This window comes from Trachemys scripta, chromosome 5 (genome assembly GCF_013100865.1).
Source record: "Trachemys scripta elegans isolate TJP31775 chromosome 5, CAS_Tse_1.0, whole genome shotgun sequence".
In the NCBI taxonomy this organism is placed as follows: Eukaryota; Metazoa; Chordata; order Testudines; family Emydidae; genus Trachemys; species Trachemys scripta.
This window is the reverse complement of record NC_048302.1, coordinates 72,035,462-72,059,147: the sequence shown is the minus strand read 5'-3', so window position 1 is coordinate 72,059,147 and position 23,686 is coordinate 72,035,462. Positions and strand designations below refer to the sequence as shown.

The 23,686-nt window shown below is 41.7% G+C and overlaps 1 protein-coding gene across 2 annotated transcripts in view; it reads left to right on the top strand.

Moving 5' to 3' along the window:
* GLRA3 (glycine receptor alpha 3) overlaps window positions 1-23,686 on the top strand; it is a 151,023-nt gene that overhangs the window by 106,389 nt on the left and 20,948 nt on the right. For both annotated transcript variants that reach the window (XM_034772025.1, XM_034772026.1), the window contains exon 6: window positions 6,804-6,941. In XM_034772025.1, coding sequence (XP_034627916.1) covers window positions 6,804-6,941 — 138 coding nt within the window. The remainder of the gene's footprint in view (window positions 1-6,803; window positions 6,942-23,686) is intronic.

Genomic DNA, 23,686 nt, shown 5'->3' with positions numbered 1-23,686 from the left:
GCTAGAGGTTCAAGTGAGTTATTCTGTGCCTAAAATCAGGCTGAACAGCAGCTTTGAGACAGAGTATAAAACCTCTGCATTAACAACTGCCAGCTTCTCAAAGAAAATATGCTGCAAATGTCTGACCTTCCTTATCGAGAAAGATGCCGAATCCTATGGTGCGTGAAAACGTCCAAGAGCCAGTTCATAAGTCTGGCTGCACAACAGTGGGACTTGTAGCTTTGCAAGCATCAGCTCCCAGCTGTGGACAATAAAGGAGCAGAATAATAAAATGTGTTCCATTGTCTCCTCTGATCCAGAGCAGACTTCCTGGCAGTAGCCTTTATCTGCGTTTCCCTTGAAAGTTACCTCGGACATACCAAGTACCATGAAATATCAGCCACTGTGAAGGGAAATCTTATTTCAAAGGTACAGCAATCACTCACTGAGACAATCTTCTGGACAATTCAGTAGTACTGCCAAATGGTATTCTGAAAAATATTCCTTAAGAACCCCTTGACATAATGATCTACTTAACTACGAGCCACCAGGCTAGAATGCTGTTGCCTGAATTTGCCAATAGTCAGAAGATACATCTTAATGCAAGTTGTATGCAAGAGGGAGCCTGCAGGGCTGTTGCAGGAAGAAAAATGTTTTTTACGGGCTGCATCCCTTTTTCCCCTACCAGTTACCCCATTTCTTTACCTGTGACATTTCTGACGAATACTCGAAAAGAAGTGGCTATTTCCTATCTCACCACATGAACCCTATGAAAATTTAAAAAACAAAAACACCATCATCAAGAAATCATCAGAGAATACCATCCTCTACCCTTCTTTTAACTGGTATGTAGACTATGCATCTCTTCACCTGGTTACATTTATTGCCCAAGAGCATCTTAAAAAAACAACCCTGTCAATTTGACCTACCATTTTCTAGGGCTGGATAGACACATGTCATGTAAATACAAAGACATAACCGAAATGTTTTACTTATCACCACCCTTTCTGCCAACATCAGGGTCTGTCTCTCCCATTTCATCACCTTAACCTGGCTGGAGGCAAACCTCTTCTCCCAGTTCAACTCAGCAACTGAATCACCACAGAAGATTAGGCCTAAAATGTCTATAACCCCAGGGCTCATAATTTGCAACTCCTCTGGACGAGCAAAAGAGCACCTCAAAATCCTCACCCACAGAGCCTTGTTCTTTACTACTCCAGCTGCTAAATGTTTAAGATGTCAAAAAGTCCGTACCTTTTGTACTGCCTGGAACCACTATGACATCATCCATGGGTGAAAATAGTCATTGACAGAGTAAAAGTCATCTCCCCCTTAATCCATGCATTTAAGACCTGAAACCCCTGATATCACAGGCTGCCCACAATAAAGGACCCAAAGAAAAAGAATATAACAATGGACTCAAAGGACAATCTTGCCTTATCCCACTATGTATCTGTATAGCCGCTATTCTTTACCCATTTACGAAAGGAATACATAGTGCATGAAATCTGTACAAAATCTGTAGCCAATTAAGAATCTGTGAGGGAATACCAGACTGAGACAGGACCAATCATAAGTAAGGCAGTTTCACTCGATTAAAAGCTTTGGCCTGATTCAAGGCCAAAACATAACCCTACCATTCTCACAGTCACCATGTTCACCCATTTTCAAATACTTCCCACAATTTACACAAGATCTGCCATTGTATGACTTTCAACTGCATTAGACTGACTCGATAGCAATAATTTCCTTGTTATTTTCCCCTCCCTCTTGGCTTGAATGGAAGTCAAAATTTTATAATCCATGTTCAAAAGAGGAATAGGCCACAAATTACAGATAGCTGAAAATCTCCTTTTTTTGGAAGAAAACAAACAACGAAACAAACCAACCAACCCTTTCCTCAGCTTCTGACTCTGATGGTAACATAGATGGTAATACAACGATACTTCACACTAAAATAACAGAAACCAGTAATAATACCCTTCCCAGCCACAGTTCTCATACTGCTTACGTATAAAACAGTAACCCTGTACCATCATAAGTACCAGTCCCTATGAATCAAAGAAGCTCACCTTCTTGTTAACTGGTTCATTATTCTCAATGAGAGGGCCTCCTGAGTCCCCAGATCCTAATCCCAATTCTAATGGTTCTTTCTCAAGTTAATCAAACTCTATAACCTTTGCCTTCTTTTCCCCCAATAAATGCATTTGTAACATCTTTTTCTGCTCTTCCTTGTCTGCAACAGCGCCTAATACAGAAAAACGATTATCTGTTGGAACAGATAATGCTGTGTGATTCAGATAGTGGTAGCCACCTTCACTCTCCTTGGATCCCCTCATTCCCAGTCTGATTTCAAGAAAAACTCTCCCATTTCTGAAGCACAGCACATCAAAATCTGCTCCCCAACAATAGAGTCTGCAATACATGTAGCCTGCCAATTCTTCCCAGGTGACTGGGATTCTTCTTGCATCTGAAGAAGGGAGGTTCTTACCCACGAAAGCTTATGCTCCCAATACTTCTGTTAGTCTTAAAGGTGCCACAGGACCCTCTGTTGCTTTCTTAAAAAAAAACAAAAACAATTATGCATGTGGATGTTCCTTCCCCAGTTTCTCTTTTCCCCTCCCTGTCTCTGACTGCCTGCCCCACATTACCAGTGTTTATGTCCCCATCTGTGTCATCTTGACTCTTAATGGTTCCCACTCTCTCATTTCTTTCCAGTCCTGTATCAGTAAACAAGGCAAGTCCTTGCCCCAAAAGAAATAACTACCTAGCAAATGGGAATTTCTGAAGGAAATAAAAGAAAAGAAAAGAAAACAGAAAAGTCCAGTTTATTTAGGTCACAGTTCAGGACACCTGCATCTGTATGCCCCCTCTATGGTTTACCAAGGGTACCCTTTCTAAGGCTTCTGGCACCCCAGTGATCACCTATCTTGACTGGAGATACATGTCTCTCTCCCTCCTGACCAGGGTATGTCCAGACTGGACAGTTCCAGGCTGCACTGTAAATTCCCCAGCAAGTCAGACTGCCTGAGCAGCCTGCTTTGCTTTTCTCCTCAGAGGCTATAAATAGAATAATTGTTCACAGTTATAAGTTGCCAACTTTTCCTAAGCAAGCACATTCACTCTTAAGGTGAAAGTATTACAGAGAAAACATTAAAAACAATAAAAACCTACATGCACATTAATAAGCTTACCAGAGATCATTCTAATTGCAACGAGGACTCTGGTAGGAGTCAGTCCTTCAAACCCCACCAAGGATTTTTTCTGTGGTCACAGGTTAAAAGCTATTAGCTCAGAATTGTCACACCCATGATTCTCTGAGTCACTCCTTTATACAGTTTGGGCCTCTGATCTTTTCTCACATAACAAGTGGGCAGCAGACAAAGATCCCCTCCTGATGGCAAAGTTTCAAAAGGCTGAGATCTTGAATAACCAGGGGGATACATTTGCATTTTAATACAGTGAACTCATAAGATACTTAAACTTAATTCAGTAAGGTTTTCCAGTATATTGCAGGAAATTCCCATATCTGTCACAATTTATTTTTGATTTTAGCAAATAGGAAATATGCTGTCAACAACACAAGGGCATCTGCCAAACTGTACACTGCTCACTGGCCAAAATTCAAAACCAAGATTAAATTAATCCCTGTGACATAAGAGTTGCACCATTTTAACCTTAACTCAGAGGACCAAATTTCGAGGCAATGAGTAAAAAGGGTATAAGTCACACAGTAGTAAAGGATCTAGTCTAGATAAAAGGTAGGAAGACTGTGTATATTCCATCATTTTAGATTCCTTTACATGAATTTAGACTCACTTGTGCATTTGGCCTTTTGCACTTTGATATATAATTTATCTTATAAATATAATGCTATAAAACTATATTTGTAATATTGGAAAAAGCCAAAGGTATATTATTTGTATAGTTAAACAGAAAAACTATGGTTAAAATATTATATCAAAACTTAAAATATTAATAATTTATGCTAAACATTCTGTATATTATAAAAATAGGTGGCCAAGGTAGATAGTAATTAAAAACATGCATTATAAATGAATGAATTTGATTTAGTGAAATACATTTTGACACAGCAGTTGTTTCTTGTCAGTTCAATGACTTTTCCTCTGGGGATATTTCTCCTAGCTATAATGTACATGCTTCAAATGATAATCTGTTTATACACAGAGATGTTTTTTGTCTGAATGCATGCAAAGTTTTATAGGAGCTATAGTTTTGAGGTTTCATAGTTTTTAGCCATCAATGGTGGATTTTAAAGCTGGTTATGTTACAGAATAGCACGTGTGGTAAACAAGACAGAAAAATAAGAGTTTAATCACAAATGTATTGTAGAAATAAAATGAACTCTATGACATGAGGTCTAATCTTAACTATGGGTAGGTAATGCATCTACTTCAAATAAAATTGTGGTCTCTTCTTCAACACACTCCTCGAACCCCTCAAAGATAACAGTTAATCAAATAATTGTGACATGGAGTGTTTGTGGAGAATTTGTATACAACGCTGCCCAAGGGAAACATGAGGAACAGTTGGGGGCACGGAAGGGTTGAGAATTATGGCAAACTGTGTTAAAAGGATTTAACTAATGTGATGTATGAACACAGTCTGCTTAGAGTACACAAGAAGTGGTTTGTCTCAGACATTTCTTTCAGCTGCTAACTCAGACTTCCAGTATATTATGTTTAAGTATGTATTTCTAAACATTGCTCAGACAAGTAGTAATTAGGTCACTGAATGGTGAAGGAGACAAAGCGCATGGATTTTCTCACACATCAGGAAGTAATTACAAAAATTTCCTTGACTGAGACTCAGAAGATTTCAATGTTTGGGAGAGAAAGGTTACCCGGAAGAAAATTTTGAACATGTATTGTAAGACTAAAAGAGCTTTCCAGTTCTCCATGGTTGATGTGAACAGTCTGTTGTTGCATCTGATTAAGTCAACATACTAAAAAGGCTAAGAAACTTTTAAAAGTAGAGATGGGCTGAAGCCACATAATTCAGATGCAAGTAAGTGTTCAAAGTCCATTAAGTCCCTGGTGGTTCAGTCCATCATAATGAAAGGAGCCACTTGTGAAATTTGGATCTGGGTTCCAATTTCCATTTTCCTATTGTTCAAGGCAGTTAGGTTTTGGGAAAGGCTACTCTCCAACACTGATTTTGGGTGGGAAGGAGGGAGTTAGCATGCAGAGTTCAAAACCATGAGAACTCCATCAGCTCCTTAGAAGAAAATTTAGAGAACAATTCAGCATTGTGCAGGGGAGGTATGTTGGAGGGTTCAGTTCTCTGGATGGAAATCCCAGCTGGAATTCTAGCAGTATCAGAGGTGCCGACTCTGTGGGTGCTCTGGGGCTGGGGCACTCATGGGGAAAAATTAGTGGGTGCTCAGCACCCACTGGCAGCCAAGCTCCCCTTACTCCCCGCCCCAAGTGCGCCTCATCCCCGCTCCTCCGCCTACCTCCCAGCGCTTCCCCCAGCCTCTGCCAAACAGCTGTTTGGAGGTGTGCTGGAAGGGATGGGGAGGAGCGGGAACGTGGCGCGCTCAGGGGAGGAGGTGAGGAAGAGGCGGGGCAGGGATTTGGAGAAGAGATTGGAATATGGGCAGGGAGGGGGCGTAGACATTGGGGAAGGGATTGGAACGGGGGCGGGGCAGGGCCGCATGGAAGAGTTCAAATGGGGACGAGGCCAGGTCGAGCACCCAGGGGAAAGCAAGGAAGCCAGCGCCTATGAGCAGTATTCCTTCTAGCTGGAGCAGTAACTACTGCCCTCACAGAGGGTGCCACATGCTGATAGATTCATATCCAGCCAGTTCTGAAACAAGGGGCTGGAGGGGAGGGAGAAATGAAAGGCACAGGTCCCCACACATACTTTGCACCTCCCCACTTACCTTCAGAAAGTTAACACCTGCAGTGCACAGAGAGAGTAGGGGCTGTTTACCCCCATGGGATTCCAGGCAGCTACTAGGCATGGTTTGTGTGTAGCTCCTTGTGCTCTCTCTCAACTTGGCCACCTGCTGACCAATCAGCCAGAATCTGGCCCTGGGTTATTATTTCCACTGTCTGGCCATGACATGGATTGTTATACCACTGATTCTGTGTAAACAGCTACTTGGACTGACTTATACAGTAATCTTCCTAAAACTACAATTATGATATACACGGTGTTTTTTTGCTTGTTTTTTAACATAGAGCTGTGGGGATAGGAAGGCAGGCATGTAGGAACATTATCACAGTCTGATAGTGATTTGGTAGTTCATCACAATAGTTTTTCTTCTGGTCTTGCACCTGCTTCAAAGAAAAAAATATCTTTTCAAGCCAACTATGTCTTAGTCCTGGAAAGAGAACTGCTGGACTGCACCTGTATATTTTCACCTGATTGGGGCCTAAATTGTTTCAGAGCCACTTAGATCCAGAAAAAATAAAAGAGCGTATAAGGCACTATTTCAAAACTATACTACAACTTCACAAGATTTAAATCAATGGGCCTGTACTCTCCATAATAAACAGAGAGTGAGGTTTTCAAAAGCACCCAAGGGAGTTAGGCATCCAACTTCCTTAGGCACTTTTGAAAATCTCCCCCTCAATCTATTTGGCCATATGTTTTTAGGATGATCCACAGAAATAACTGTCAGCCTAGATCAGCATGACCGAGATGAGTGCTGATCCCCTTTGGCTGACTGATATAGTGGAACCTGCTATTTTTCTCATCTCATATAATTTGTGTAGGACACTGGTATTTGGTGCATCACACATATTTTAAAAACTTTGCAGTAGATTTATGGGTTGTTGTTCTGTTTGTTTTTCTAGTTGGATATACAATGAACGATCTCATTTTTGAATGGCAAGAAAAGGGAGCTGTACAGGTAGCAGAAGGGCTCACCCTGCCACAGTTTCTGTTGAAAGAAGAGAAAGATTTATGTTATTGCACCAAACATTACAATACAGGTAGGAGAGTTTCTTAGTCCATTACAACTGGAAAGACAGCTGCCGCTATTTTCTGTTGTTTTAAATACATCATTTAACTCATCTGAAGATTGTAACACTACAAAAATACACACAGAATATCATGCCCTTAAAGCAACAACATAATGAAACAAAACAGTTGCCTGATGGTTGAAAAGATTTCTAAAATTTTCTTATAAAAGTTTATTTAGGAAAGATAGACATCTGAAATACATTAGTTATGCAGAGATGGGTCAGCCAGTATGTCACCCAGGCTTCATTGTTCTGCAAGTGACTATGAGGGCAAAGCCTTGCATCTGTGTGGAGCCGCATTAACTTCAGTGGGGCTTCACTTGGGCACAGGGGTCTTACTGCATAGAGTCCTTTGCAGCCTTATGACCTTATACTCCATCACCCCCAGAATTATTTGTGTCCCAGGAGTTAATTCTGTATATAGAAAATACTAGGCATTGCTTTTTCAATAATAAAAGTATAGAATAGTCATTCTTATTTATTCTTCGTCATTGTATAAAAATGTGACTGTCCAATTTTCAATCCACAAGTACCGTCTTTATTAAAAATACACATAGCAAAAGCTAAAAACCCCAGGATTCCACCCTCACTTTTTAAAAATTTCATTTAAACAAACAAACAAACAAATAAATAAATAAAAACACCAATAAGGTTTGTCCAGTGTATTGCAAGAAATTGCCATGTCACAATTTATTTTTGATTTTAACAAGTAGGAAATATGCTGTCAGCAGACTTTATTCCTCACCCTCACAAGTTCCAGCTTGTGTCCCTCATCTGTACTCCTAAAGACGATACCACTGTGCTTTTAGTAAATAAAGTATTATTGTCCTTATTATTAATGGGGAAACTGGAAAAAAAGATAACCTGCTGAGGCCCAAATGTGGGATTCAATGGCCAACAAAGACTTCAAGTCTTTGAGGTCCACGCTAAAATTATTAATGCAGGAAACAAACTATTGTGGGATTCAATTCCTTTAGTGGGGGGGGGAGGAGGGAGCCCTAACTTCTTTATTTGTGATGGAAATAATTTTCAACAATTAACGTGAGAGAACACCCAATTTGTGTGGGATGTAGTTAATTTTGGGAGATGAATCACGTCCTTTCAAATTATGGACTTCTGAGAAGTATGGTGCAAAATTAGGGATAATATTTTGGGTCACCTAAATATGTTGACTGTTATTTAATGGTTCCTTGGAGGAAGGGATGTAGTGGGGGCAGACCTGGGGTGGGGGTCGAGCACATACACACACCCAGGTAGAGAGAAAGTTGATGCCTATCCATTCTAGACTGAGGAGCAACCCATAGGCAACTGTGGGGAGACTGCATTACATCAGGAAGCATACTGTTCACCAGCACAAGCAGAAACCGGGCAGCACAAAGATAACTTAAAAAGTCACCTTTGTATCCACTCCCCCCAGGCTGTGCCTTCGGGACACACCACTCAGGAGGTCCAGCTCATAGTCTAGCCTGTAGGCTTTATTTTGTTTTCCAGTCTTCACCTTGGGGTTAATTCCATAAGACTGGTAGATTTTTTGTTTTTTTGGAGGATGGGGGAGGTTGTTTTAGTCCTTACATCTTTGTCTTCCCTTTTCTACAGTTGGTATCACTGTTGTGTGGGCAATAATTGTTGCTGGCAAGAGAATGTAATAACCTGAGAGTTTCATTTCCATCCATTATATTATGCTAATATGTGATCACTTATGTGCAGTTTGCACTTGAGGACTCATTGTTTATCTAGGGCACTCAATGTGAATCTGTGCATTGATACTCCATCAAAAACATAGTATCAGGAAATCATTTTTGAAAACTAAAACCTCTCACTCAAGCATACGTCAGAGTAGATTAAAAGGGTTATTAAAAAAAGATGCTTCACAACTGCAGATAGCATTTGTTAAGTGCGTAGCTATCATTTCAATATAGATGTAGTTACAACACAAGATATGAAGCTCTTTTCTGCGGCCTGGTCTACACTAAAAAGTTAGGTCGAAGGAAGCCACCTTAAGTCGACCTGTTAATCTATGTGTCTACACTAACAGGTCCTTTGCGCCAACCTAAGTCGTTTCTAATGTCGATTTCTGTAATCCACTTCTGCGAGAGGCATAGTGAAAATTCGATTTTCATGGATTGACTGCGAGGTAGTGCAGACGCAGTGTTATGTAATTCGACTTAATTGGCCTCCAGGTGGTGTTCCATAATGTTCATCTGTGACCGCTCTGGAGATCATTCTCAACTCTGCTGCACTGCAGCCAGGTACACAGGAAACAGTCTTTCCCCTGCTAAAGCCCCAGGAATTTTTGATTTCCCATTTCCTGTTTGATCAGCATTGGGAGCATGCCAGCTTGAGCACAGCTGATCATGGAGATTACATTCCCCAAATGTGCTCCAGCCTGGTCTGCACAAGAGCTGGTGGATCTTATCACTGTGTGGGGAGAAGAGTCTGTGCAGGCAGAGCTCCGATCCAGCAGAAGAAATGCTGACACCTATGCAAAGATTGCTTGTGGAATAGGGGAGAAGGGCTACACGAGGGACACACAGCAGTGCCGTGTGAAAATAAAAGAACTTCCCCAAGTGTACCAGAAGGCAAGGGAAGCAAACAGTCATTCTGGTGCTGAACCCCACACATGCTGGTTCTACAATAAGCTGCATGCAATTCTCTACCAGCACGCCTACAAACAATGTGGACATCTCACAAGTATGTGAGTCTACGGACAACAAGGAGGATGATATTGGTGTATGAGAAAGAGGAGGAGGAAGAGAATGGGAGACAGGTGAGTGGTGGATCCATTCTCCCCAAGATCCAGGAAATATTTTTACCCTGGAGCCCTGTGGGTCACAGGACATCACGGTGGCTGACCATGATGCCAGGGAAGGCACCTCTGGTGAACATACAGTTACAATCAAAGTCCCAGTTAAACTTTAGTGGGCACATACATTCAGTGGTATTGCATGTTTACTGTGAAGAAAAAGTGAGGTACTGTGGTTCTCTGCTTACAAGAGGCCGCTCCAGAAAAGACTGTTTATGTGAACTTGGATAGCCCGGGAATCCTCCATGGATAGCTCTAGGAAACTTCCATGGAGGTATTCCGCAATCCTTTGCAGAAGGTTTCTGGGCAGGATAGTCTTATTTCTTCCCCCAGGGTAGGACACTTTCCCACGCAACTCCTGAATAAATTCTGCTGGCATCATTGCAGTACACAGCATAGCAGGATAAGGACCAGGTCTATACCCAGATGCTTGCAGCATCTCCTTCATTTCCGCCTCTGTTACCTTCAGGAGACTGATATCACATAGGGTTGCCTAGGGGAAACGGGGGAAGTTCTCATTAAAAGTGCTCTTACAAAGAAAAAAAAAGGGGTGGACCCCATGTAGACCCACCCCACCCCCAGACATTCCGGATCGCCAAACCACACAGCTGCTAATGTGCCTTTACTGTGCTCAGCATGGGTTGGCAAGTAGTTTAAAGTGGCTGATAAGGGACTGTGGCCCCTCATGAGAGATTCTGCAATTTGGGAGTGAAAACGTTCCCCCCCATGCTCCATTTGTAAACAGCTTCTCGTGGTGCTATGGAGAAGGGCCATTGTTTGACTAGCTACCTCTGCTCCCGACATGAGCCTGCCATAAACTTCATTAAAAGTCTGGTCAACCATGACTGGGGTTGGGGCTTTCACCAGGGCTGGAACAGCAAAACGGCACAGTGAATGGTTACGGATTCTGATTACGTTATGGCTTACACCTAGTGTAATAAGGGTTTTTTTATTTTATTTATGTACAATGGCTTCTTTATTTTTTCCTGTGACTGACAGCTGGAAATGTGTCCTTCGGCGTGTCATCAACATCTGAAAGCAGACTTTTGCTGATTAGAAGGAGGTGATAGAGAATGCGGGAGTACATGTTCACCATGATAATGAATGCCTCCGGGACAGCTGACACAGAGCTGAGAGCATGGAGGATTTCACCTTCCAAGAAGTTAGACATGGACATGGAGAGCAGGAAAGCTTCCAATGAGCAAGAGCATGTGGCATAGGATGAGATGCTCTGTTTATGAGGGACCAAGCAGACATGTTGAGGCATCTGGTTGAACTGCAGGAACAGAAGGAGGGTAGAGTCCCTTTGCAAACCCTGATGGACAGCCAGCCAGCATCGCCTGGTGAAGAATCACCCTCCCCCAAGTGTTCCCTGAGGCATGGGTGAAAAGTCCATTATCTTTTTCACTTAACTCAGGGGGAAGATACAAGGAACAGAAGGCACCCATTCACAGACCTTTGATGGTCTGGAATGCGATGTTATGTTACACAGATGAAAATGTCTCTCCTGTTCCAACTTTACAACCTCTTTTCCCCAAGGTTACTTTTTTTTCTGTTCTCCCTCTTTACTTTGTTAAATAAAGTAAATGGATTTGAGAAATAAATGTTCTTTATTGAGTAGAAGCAGTGGGCTTGGGCAGGGGGTTGGCTTTACAGGGACAGTGATACAAGCCAGGTCAAGGTTTGGAAAAGCACAGTGCAGACAAGCAGCTCACATTACTGTGACTCATTATTGAAACGGCTTTTCAAAGCCTCGCGGATATGCAGCGCCCCTTGCTGTGCTCTTCTGATCACCCACGTGTCTGGCTGCTCAAAAATGGCTGCCATGCAATCTGGCTCAACTGCCCACCCCTGTGGAAAATTCCCCCCCTTTATTCCCCACAGATATTATGGAACACACAGTAGGCAGCTATAACCACAAGGATGTTCTTTTCACTAAGGTCCAACCTTGTTAGTAAACTTCTCCATTACCCCTTTAAACAACCAAAGCACATTCAACTACCATTCTGCACTTGCTGAGCCTATACTTGAACCATTCCTTACTGCTGTCCAGACAGCCAGTGTATGGCTTCATGAGCCATGGGAGCAAGGGGTAGGCTGGGTCCCCCAGGATAACTATCAGCATCTCAACATCGTCAATGTTCATTTTGTGGTCTGGAAAGAAAGTCCCAGATTGCAGCTTTTTGAACAGACCAGAGTTCCTAAAAATGTGTGCATCATGAACCTTTCCCGACGATCCTACGTTGATGTCAGTGAAACACTCCCTGTGATCCACCAGCGCTTGCAACACCATTGAAAAGTATCCCTTTCAGTTTATGTACTCTATGGCAAGGTGGTCTGGTGCCAAGATGGGGATATGCGTGCCATCTATCGCCCTACCACAATTAGGAAACCCCATCACGGCAAAACCATCCACTATGTCCTGCACATTTCCCAGACTCACTGCCTTTCGTAGTAGAAGTTTATTAATGGCCCTGCACACTTGGAGCACAGCAGCTCCCACAGTTGATTTACTGACTCCAAATTGATTCCCCACTGACCGGTAATTGTCTGGCGTTGCAAGCTTCCAAATAGTGATTGCCACTCACTTCTCCACTGTCAGAGCAGCTCTCATTTTTGTGTTGCTGAACTGCAAGGTAGGGGAAAGCTCTGCACAAAGTTCCTGGAAGGTGGCCTTCCGCATTTGAAATTTCTGCACCCACTGCTCGTCATCCTATACCTGCAAAACGATGCGGTCCCACCAGTCAATGCTTGTTTCACGGGACCAGAAATGACGCTCAGAGTGCAGCTGCTCTGTGACTACCAGCAGCAACTGTGAATTGTTTTTTTCAATGGCCTGCAGCAGGGCTGCTCGCAGGACATTGCTATGTTCTGTGCGGCAGACCCTATTTTGGCCCTGGAAATACTGCAGAAGGCATGAGGTGTTTGAGATGCTCACAGCAAAAGTGCACACCTGAGCAGGCTCCATGCTTCTGGGGTTATGGCATACATGCGGCAGTTTTAAAGCACAAAAAAGGCTGGGTTGTTTTCCATTGAGCAAAGTGCGTCATGGAATTCTGACGCAATGTCCCCATTCTCCCCTGCGACAATGTTTTGGTCCCATAAGGCATTGCAGAAACTTCCCAAAACACACTGGGGCAAATTGCACTTTGGAATAGCTACCCACGATGCACCTCTTTGTGCATCAATGCAGGCACTGATAGGGAGGATACACTCCATCGAGACAATGAGCATGGTGTGGCCACACACAATTAACTTAACTAATTCAGAGGCTCATGGTTGAATTAGATAAAGTTGACTTAATGTGTAGACAAGCCCTGAGGTTTGCTGTAAATAACACGATCAGGAGACAGCTTGTGAGATGTATTAACAACATTAACTGCTGAAGTTTCAGCATGGGATGCGGAAGCAGACTTGTCCGAGTCTCCTGGGTGATCTATGTGTAATTGAAAATTTACCCCTCTAAGTATAGATAGTTTGAGACATTTGGAAACTTGTAACTGCTTCCAAATATAGGAACATAACAGTTCCAGCAACAGAACATAACAATGGCTAATCTCATCCTGTTCCCAACAGTGCTACCATCACTCAGCAACATCCCTGCTCACTCCCCTTTGGGTCCACGTGGCACTGCAATATCCAACATTCCCATTCATTGCTCCACAAAACATATGATACCAACAAAGGCATAATAACCAGAAAATCACTAGTTCAGTTCCCACCCACTTTTGCAACCTACAGAGATGGTTTTGCCTTCCTCACATTACCTCATCCATATACGCCACCTACAGCACATATGCCTCCTCCCTTCATGGTCACATAAAAACATGCAAACTTAATGCTGACCACAGACAACTACTGAAAAAAAATGAACACCACACACCATACTTCCTTATCACACTACCCAAATAGCACTACTACATACTACAAACAAAAATGCCCCCAAATTGTAAACCTCGAGTCACTACAAACTGTTTACACTTAAAACAATTCCTTCTATCCAATACGACTCTTAAACAACTTAAAATCTGCACTGCACATTCCAACCATCCATTTTAAGGCTATAACTGTTTATTATCTAAACAATCAGAAAACATCAAGTTGCATGTTTTCCATGAAGGAAGACTGGCATGTGTTTTGTGAGTAGATGTGGGCAATGAAGTGTGATAAAGATGAAATCACAGTTGTAAATTGTAATGGGTAGGTGAAGACTTAATTAGCTTTTTTGTGGTTGCATTGGTGGTGTATGTGTTTGAGTAACCTTAAATAATCCTTAATGAAGTTCTTTTACAGAAGTTGTTTTGTTTTCCTTATGACATTTTCTGACAGGGGAGGAGGAGGAGGAATGTTCTTAAGCAGCATTTCAGAAATGACAAGAACAGAATAACTCAAACAACCATAGGTCATTCTGAGCAAAAAAGTATTTTTACTGACCACAGTAAACTCAGCTAACCCATTTGCCTAATAGTGACCCTGATAATGGCTCAGTGAAGAAAAAGTAAGAGCAACTGATCTTCTTTTGACAAAGGAGGATTGATGCCAGTCAGCAACTATCTGTTCATGGACCTTGGCTCATTTTGCCCCTACTTCCCCCTCCCCCCCCCCCCAAAAAAAAAACCCGCCCCCACAAAAAAAAAAAAACTGATTGCTGCTGGCTGGTTAGATATCAGAAAGAGAAATCAAACACTTGTATATCATTTGGACACAGCAGTGCATGTACCACCATTGATCCAACAACCACATGCCTGTTTCTTCACTGAGGATTTCTTGGTTAAATACAAACTCCAGATCATAAATAGGAGATTTTCAAAGGCACAAAGACCAGGCAGGAAGCCAACTGCCATTGATCTTTGTGCTTTTGAAAATCTCCCCCTCTAGAAACACATTTTTCCTCCATTCTTCCTTCTTTCATATCCTGTTCTTTAAAGTGACCGGTTGCTTGTTATGTTGATGCTGAAGCTGATGAGATGTTAATTAATACGAATGGCTGAACATTTTCCATTGAAAGTGTATTTTGATGAAATATTGGGTTTTCAGCTAAATAACATTTTCCATAGCGTCTGCTTTGCATAGAAAATTTTGATTATTTTTATCCAAAAATGAACAGTCAAAACCAACATATTTTGATTCTGAAAGTTGCTGCAATGCCTTATGGGAGTCATAGTTTACGTACCTTATGCTTCCATTTCTCCTACATGGAGCAAGCTCCCCAGCTGGACTTCATCTCCCATGATGCATTGTGGGAGCATGAGGTACCTAAACTATTGTTTCCTGAGGCAGCATTTTAGGATTGAAACATTTTGGTTTTCAGTTGAAATATTTCAGCTTTTAGTCAAAAAATGAGTTTCCAATTTTGGCCAAAACCTCAACATTTTCTGCAGGAAAAAAAGAAAGTATTTTCCAAACAGCTCTAAAATCAGACAAATCTGAAATAGAACTCTTTTGATTAATACACCAATCCACGTTCTCTGAAGGCATTTGGAGTTACTCGAGGCCCAGTTCTGGATTTAAGTTTTGCAGTTTGGAAAGCCTTCTATTGACTTCAATGGACTTTGTGAAAGCAGAGGAAAAATGATCTAATAAATTTCAGCTGTGTACAATCATGGTATGGATGCCAGTATTAAACAAAGATTTGTTAGTACAAAGGTGTAGCTTTACATAGTTTAAGTCATTAGAAGTAATGGCTATGAGGGCAGAATTGGGCCCCTCAGAGTGTAAGCATAAAAAACTACAAAAGCAGATTGGCACGTGTATATCCTATATCAACTGAATACACTGATCTGATTAAAAAGTATTCAAAATGTGACCAATCATGTAACATTTTGAGAATTCCAATCTCATTTACTTTGAGGTTCCAGCGTGAGCTAAGTTGAGTGAGAAAAGAAGCATCCTCATTTGAGAGTTTTTTCTCTAGGATGGTACTCCAGCCAAAGCCAAGTGTTGCAAAGCTGTAATTTTTGGATATTTCACATGTTGAAAAGTCAGGTACTCCATTGCTTATAAACCCACTCTCAAAACATCTAACAGCAAGTAATATGTAAATTAGTATTCTAACAAACACATTTACAGTCTCAAATGCTATAGAGATATCAACCCGGCCTCTACCTCACCAGCGATGCCAGCTTTGACTACCCATTTGTCAAATTTTCTAACAAATATGTCTGCGCTTCCTCCCATGCTTCTCTCATGCATGAGAGAAGCTCCCTGTAAAAGCCTTCAGAACCACTATATTAACCATTTTCAAGTCTCTTCTTAAACTCATTTATGCCGTGATGCCTTCAAAACAACTGATGATATTTAGGGAGCTGGTGTCCTGTAGGCTTATTACATTAATCAGAATCATCTCACTGTTACCTGCACTTCATCTGTCCACCTGCCATCTGTTTGTTGAATCCACCTGTCGTCTCTTGTCTTATATTTAGGTTATAAGCTCTTTGAAATGGCAAGCATCTTTTCTGTGGAAGTACCTATTTGTTTCAATTCCCTTAGCAAACAGTTAACTCCTGACTCCAATATCAATAGCCAATAGCAATGTCTTCCTCCTAGTTCCATTCAGTTTCATATCCCCCCCCTCCTCCCCTTAGCATAATGAGTCACTTAGGCTCACTACTTTGCCAGCTGAGGTTTTTTGGTGGTGTTTTTTTTTTTTTTTTGGTAAGTGCCTGCAATCGTGGTACTACCACGAGAGACTCTCATACTGCCATCACACTAACAGCCATTAGCATGTGTGAGTCATTACACTGACAGCATTCAGTAAACAAACATTACTAATATTAACATTCTGTGCTAGTGTCACAGTGGTTGGCATGCATGGCCTCATTCTCTCAATATACACACATGCTCCCACAAGGGTATACCAGCACTGATGCTGATAACAGTGAAATCCTGCTTCTCCATGTTAGTACTACTATTACAGTGGAAGCATGCATACACCTGAAAAGATGCAAAGCACCACTGTCTGAACACACACAGTATTCCATGATAACAGCAGTTATTGCCTTTACTGTGCTTGTAGATTCACCCTTTTAACCTCCCTGTAAAAAAGTGTCTCTGGGGCACCACCCTACATGGGTTGGGCTCCCCTGCAACAATCACTTCATAGACTCAGACTTTCAGGTCAGAAGGGGTCATCATAATCATCTCGTTTGACCGCCTGCACATTGCAGGCCACAGAACCTCACCCACCCATTACTGTAATAGACCCCTCACCTCTGCCTGAGCTACTGAAATCCTCAAATCATGATTTAACAAGACTTCAAGTTGCAGCAAATCTACCATTTGCACTAGTTTAAACCTCCAAGTGACTCATGCCCCACGCTGCAGAGGAAGGTGAACAACCTCCTCCCCCACTTCCTTCCCGCGCCAGGGTTTTTGTGTCACATTGCTGCTTAACTTAAAGGACTCCTCTCTCTCCCTGGTATTTATCCCACTGATGTATTTTAAAAAGAGCAATCATACCTCACCTCAGCCTTCTTTTGGTTAGGCTAAACAAATCAAGCTCTTTGAGTCTCCTCTTACACTGCTCTACAACCAAAATGCTTCTGAAAAAAATGCAGTCAAACTTTACTAATTCTGGGTCACTGAGAACGAAAATGATGCTTAAAATTGTTGATTGGCTCTAGTTTTCAAGATATGCTATTGGGTCAGTATATATGACCCTTGATTTGGGAATGGCGGAGGATGAGTGAGTTATAAAGGGAAGGGATCTCAATTTAAACCAGAAATGACTAAAATACATCTTTGACTGGATCTATGAATAAATCTATGACTGGGTTTGGACAGTACTTGCTTTTTAGGCAAAACAATGAATGATGCAATCTGAAGCTGGTATTGCGTCATACATGATATGAATTGCATCATGTTATTCCTAGAAGTCATGGATGATGCAATCATAACGAAGCTTACATCACTCTGCTGAACAAATTACCCTATATCAGCTCTAGAAATCATACAGTGTCATGCTCTCTTATTTGTCAGTGTTTGATTTTGCAAAGGGACACATTTCTCTTTAGCCAAAGTGAGCAGAGATGCCTCATCCTTGTGTGAACAGTGCAGATAACTTCTGCTATGTTTGTGGTGAAGTGACTTTTGCATCACAAAAGCGCAGTATAACCATTATGGTTAAGAAAGCCTATCACCTTTATTTTGGCTGCACAATTGGAGATCAGGACAAGAGGTGGGCCCCACACATATGCTGCAACACTTGTGCAACAAATCTTCGCCAGTGGTTGAACAGGAAAAGGAAATCTATGCTTTTGCAGGGCCAATGATTTGGAGAGAGCCAATAGATCATACCAGCAATTGTTACTTCTGCATGGTGCCTCCAGTTGGGAAAGGTGTGTCAAAGAAGAACGAGTGGACTGTGCATTATCCAAACATTCCATCAGCTATACACCCAGTACCCCACGGAGAAGGACTGCCGGTTCCTGATGCACCAGAATCATTCTCACTTGAGTCAGACGAGGAAGAGGAAGAGGATGAAACTTCTGGTCCTGAACCATCAATGGCACAGGACCCACATTTTCTCCCATCCTCCTCCTCTGAACCACACCTCATAACACAAGGTGAACTGAATGACCTTGTCAGGGATTTGGAACTACCCAAGAGTAAGGCAGAGCTGTTGGGCTCCAGACTACAGCAGTGGAATCTCCTGGCAGGTGATGTTAGGGTTTCCATGTTCTGTGACCATCAAAAGGATCTTGTCCCATTCTTCTTCATGGAAGGTGATCTTGTAGCCTGCAACAACATTGATGGTGTGATGGCAGCCCTCAACATCGTTCACGATCCAGATGAGTGGAGACTGTTCATTGATTCATCGAAGACGAGTCTTAAAGCTGTTTTACTGCATAATGGCAATGTTTTGCCATCAATTCAGGTTGGTCATGCAGTCCATATGAAGGAAACCTATGACAACATGAAACAACTTTTGAGGTGCATAAACTATGACCAACATCAGTGGCAGCTTTGTGGTGATTTGAAGGTTGTTGCTCTCTTGCTTGGTCTGCAGACTGGATACACAAAGTACTGCTGTTTTCTCTGCGAATGGGATAGTAGTGCAAGTGATTCCCACTACATCAAGAAAGATTGGCCACTCCAACAGTCATTGGAGCCTGGGAGGAAAAGTGTTCAGCATCCACTACTTGTTGAATCAAGGAAGATTTTGTTACCAACCTTACACATCAAGCTGGCTCTGATGAAGAACTTTGTCAAGGCCATTGACAAAACACAAGCAGCTTTCAAGTACCTTCATGGAAAATTTCCAAGGTTAAGTGAAGCTAAGATAAAGGAATTGTTTTTATCTTAAAGGAAGGTGTCTTTGTCGGTCCTCAGATTCGTGAACTTCTTCGAGATGATGCATTTGACCATGCACTGCATGGCAAGGAAAAGACGGCATGGAAAGCCTTCCAGTTAGTAGCAATAAATTTTCTCGGAAACAACAAGGCAGACAACTACAGGTTGTTGGTGGAAAACCTCCTCAAGGCATACAAAAGCCTTGGTTGCAACATGTCACTAAAGATAAATTTTTTGCACTCTCATCTAGAGATTTTTCCACCAAACTGCAGAGCAGTGAGCGACGAGCATGGTAAGCGATTTCACCAGGACATTACAACAATGGAGAAACGCTACCAGGGCAAATGGAGCCCATCAATGCTTGCAGACTATTGCTGGACAGTGACAAGAGATGCTCCATTTAATGAATACAAGAGACAAGCCAAGAAGCGCCGAGTAGACACTGAATAGGACTAAACTATGTACATAGTAGTTTTTTGCCTTTTGTGTCATAATAAATTTTATTTATATAACCCTTTTGCTGATTTTTAAAGTGTTACATAAACAGGACAGGTGAAATATTATCATGTAAAGCAACCATAAACACATGAAAAGACCTAGATTTACAATTTATGATTAAAACTCTACTATCTACACAATATACAGAGACATAAAATGTAAAAACTTAAATATTTTAGAAACAGTAGCCAGTTGTTTTAATTGTCATATTTGAATTCAGCACATCAAAATACATAATAAATAGCACATTTTCTCTCTGAAGCAGATGACTTCTCAAAAATTGTAGACCAGTGTTATAAGGTAGGTTTTCCAATCCACGGATCATCTTAGTAGCCCTTTGCTGCACCTCTTCCAGTTTGAATTCATATTTCTTAAACATGGGAGACCTGAACTCCACACAATATTCTTCCCAGTGCCTTGTATAATGATAGTAACACTTTCCTATCTCTATAGGAAATATCTCTCCCTATGCATCCTAGGACTGCATTAGCCTTTTTCACAGCCGCACCACACTGGCAGCTCATAGTCATCCTGTGATCATCCAGTACACCCAGGTCTTCCCTTCCTCCTGTCACTTCCAGCTAATACGTTCCACTCCTGACTACAGCTTCCTCCTTACCATGCATGATTGGCAGGGCCAGAGAGGTGGGGCTATCTTAGCACACAGAGCATCCCTAGCCCTACTCATCGGTGCAGGGTATCATACACTCCTTTCCACCCCCCAACTTACATGCTTTCTCAGACACACATGCACAGTATTGGGTCTTCCTTGACTACTAATGTTATTTCCTGGTCAGTTACAAAATTTGTTTGGAAAGAGAATCCTTCTAGCAGCTGATTTTCTTTTTCTTTTTCTTTTTTTTTTTGGGGGGGGGGGGGTAAGCGGGATTCCATAATTTTTCCTTCCGTTTTTCTTCCTTTATGTTCTTGTTTAACATTGTCTGTAGGATTTTTTTTTTTTTCACTGAAACAAAGCCACTTCATACAGCACGATTATCTGGCTATTTGGACTCTCTCCTCAGACCCTACGCTACCAGCACTCCCAGCTGTCTTTGAGACACCACCGACTTCCTGAGGAAACTACAATGCATTGATGTTCTTCCTGAAAACACCATCCTGGCCACCATTGATGTAGAAGCACTTTACACCAATATTCCACATGAGGATGGACTACAGGCTGTCAGGAACAGTATCCCTGATGAGGCCACAGCATGCCTGGTGGCTGAGCTTTGTGACTTTGTCCTCACCCACAACCACTTGAGATTTGGGGACAACTTATACCTTCAAGTCAGTGGCACTGCTATGGGTACCCACATGGCCCTACTGTATGCCAACATTTTTATGTTGACTTAGAACAACGCTTCCTCAGCTCTCGTCCCCTAGTGCCCCTCCTCTACTTGCGCTACATTGATGACATCTTCATCATATGGACCCACGAAAAGGAGGCCCTTGAAAAATTCCACCTGGACTTCAACAATTTCCACCCCACCATCAACCTCAGCCTGAACCAGTCCACACAAGAGATCCACTTCCTGGACACTACAGTGCAAATAAGTGATGGTCACATAAACACCACCCTCTACCGGAAACCTACTGACCGCTATACGTACCTACATGCCTCCAGCTTCCATCCAAGACACATCATACGATCCATTGTCTACAGCCAAGCCCTAAGATAAAACCAAATTTGCTCCAAACCCTCAGACAGAGACAAACACCTACAAGATTTTTATCAAGCATTTGTAAAACTACAATACCCACCTGGGGACGTGAGGAAACAGATTGACAGAGCAAGATGGGTACCCAGAAATCACCTACTACAGGACAGGCCCAACAAGAACAATAACAGAACACCACTGGCCATCACATACAGCCCCCAGCTAAAACCTCTCCAGTGCATTATCCACGATCTACAACCTATCCTGGAAAATGATCCTTCACTTTCACAGACCTTGGGAGGTAAGCCAGTCCTCGCTTACAGACAACCCCCCAACCTGAAGCAAATACTCACCAGCAACTACACACCACACCATAGAAACACCAACCCAAGAACCAATCCCTGTAGCAAACCTCGTTGCCTACTCTGTCCCCATATCTACTCTGGCGACACCATCAGAGGACCCAACCACATCAGCCAGACCATCAAGGGCTCATTCACCTGCACATCCACTAATGTTATATATGCCATCATGTGCCAGCAATGCCCCTCTGCCATGTACATTGGCCAAACCGAACAGTCCCTCTGCAAAAAGAATAAATGGACACAAATCGGACATCAGGAATGGTAACAGACAAAAGCCAGTAAGTGAACACTTCAGTCTCCCTGGTCATTCTATTACAGATTTAAAAGTCACTATCATTGAACAAAAAAACTTCAGAAACAGATTTCAAAGAGAAACGGCAGAACTAAAATTCATTTCCAAATTTAACACCATTAATCTGGGCCTGAATAGGGACTGGGAGTGGCTGGCTCCTTACAGAAGCAGCTTTTCCTCTCCTGGAATTGACACCTCCTCATCTATTATTGGGAGGGGACTACATCCACATTGATTGAATTGGCCCTGTCAACACTGGTTCTCCACTTGTGAAGTAACTCCATGTGTCAGTATATAATGCCTGCATCTGTAACTTTCACTCTATGCATCTGAAGAAGTGAGATTTTTACCCATGAAAGCTTATGCCCAAATAAATCTGTTAGTCTTTAAGGTGCCACGAGACTCCTTGTTGTTTCAGTACTAGAGAGTTTTCTTTAGGAGTTACAGACAGAGATTATGAGCAAAGTGAATGATTGAGCTGGTAGCTATAAAACTCCTTAAGATTATTTTCTCTAGTTTTAAAATAGGATTTTTGCATTGCACAGTTGGGTCCCATCACCATAGTCTTACTTAAATCTGGACACTTGTGTTACTTCACAGAAATAAGGATTACTCTCCATGAAATTTACTACAAAAATCTACAGACAAGACTACTGGCTTTATAACAAAGCTACCTTAAGGAAAAATAAATGATATACTTTAGCAGTCATTTAATTTGTCCAGAAGTGGCGTATGTAAAAAATTTTAATTCAGCTTCATCAATTGGAAATTTATTTGTATATGCCAAATAATGCTGTTTCGGTACAAAGATAATACAGGATTGTACATGAATGTGATAATAAGCATGAGATTTTGTATAAATGTGTGGGTAAAAGTGGATCAGAAAAAATAATTGGTATAATTTATTGAAAATCAACATCTTCTGGAATAACTGCACACCTTTTAAATATTAATATAAATGACTCCATCCAAAATCCAGAATGATTAAAATGCATTCATTCAAATAAGCACAGAGATCCATGGTGAAATATAATTTCTGCTGTCAATAAATATATCAATAATATTGCCTTCAAATAAAGAACATATCAGATATTAAATTGAGAAGAACAGACACTATGCTAATATTTAGTAGAAACAAAGGGAATTACAAAAGGAGACCACCACAAGGTCAGGAACAGTGACAAATTCTGGCGTAGGAGCATTAGCACGGTTTGGTTTGGTTTGGTTTGGTGGCAACGGTGATATTCTGCTTCCACAGGTGAATACATTTCCTGCTCACTTTTAATCAAGTCAGTGGGTGCTCAGCACTTTGAAAAAAAGAAGCCACTTATTCAGGTTCCTAAAGTCCAAAAGTAACCTAATTAGAAGTCCCGAGTTTTGAAAACCTTGGTAACTAGGTTTTCAAGTTAGAATATTTTGGAAGTGGGATGAGGCATACATAACTTGTCAGCAACTCTAATGATTACCCTGAGGCCACCCTCGCCCCCCAGATTTCCCTTTTAGGTTATGTTTGAGAAATAAAATTAAACTTAAAACTGAGCCATGGGATGGCAAGTTTGATGGCACAGGAGAGCACAATGTCCTTCTGCAGATGGCAATATCTCCAAATAGCAACTCAGATGGCAAAGGTTAGAAAATGACCTGTTGCTCATTATGACCATTATGGTTAGTGTGTTTCATTGTGATCGTTATTGTCAAAAGAAGAACAGCTCTAGAGCAGCTTACTGAATTCTACAAGCAGAGAAACTTTTGGAAATTCAATTTCTCTCTCCAAACAGATGTTCCTATGGTGATGGGGAAATTTATGT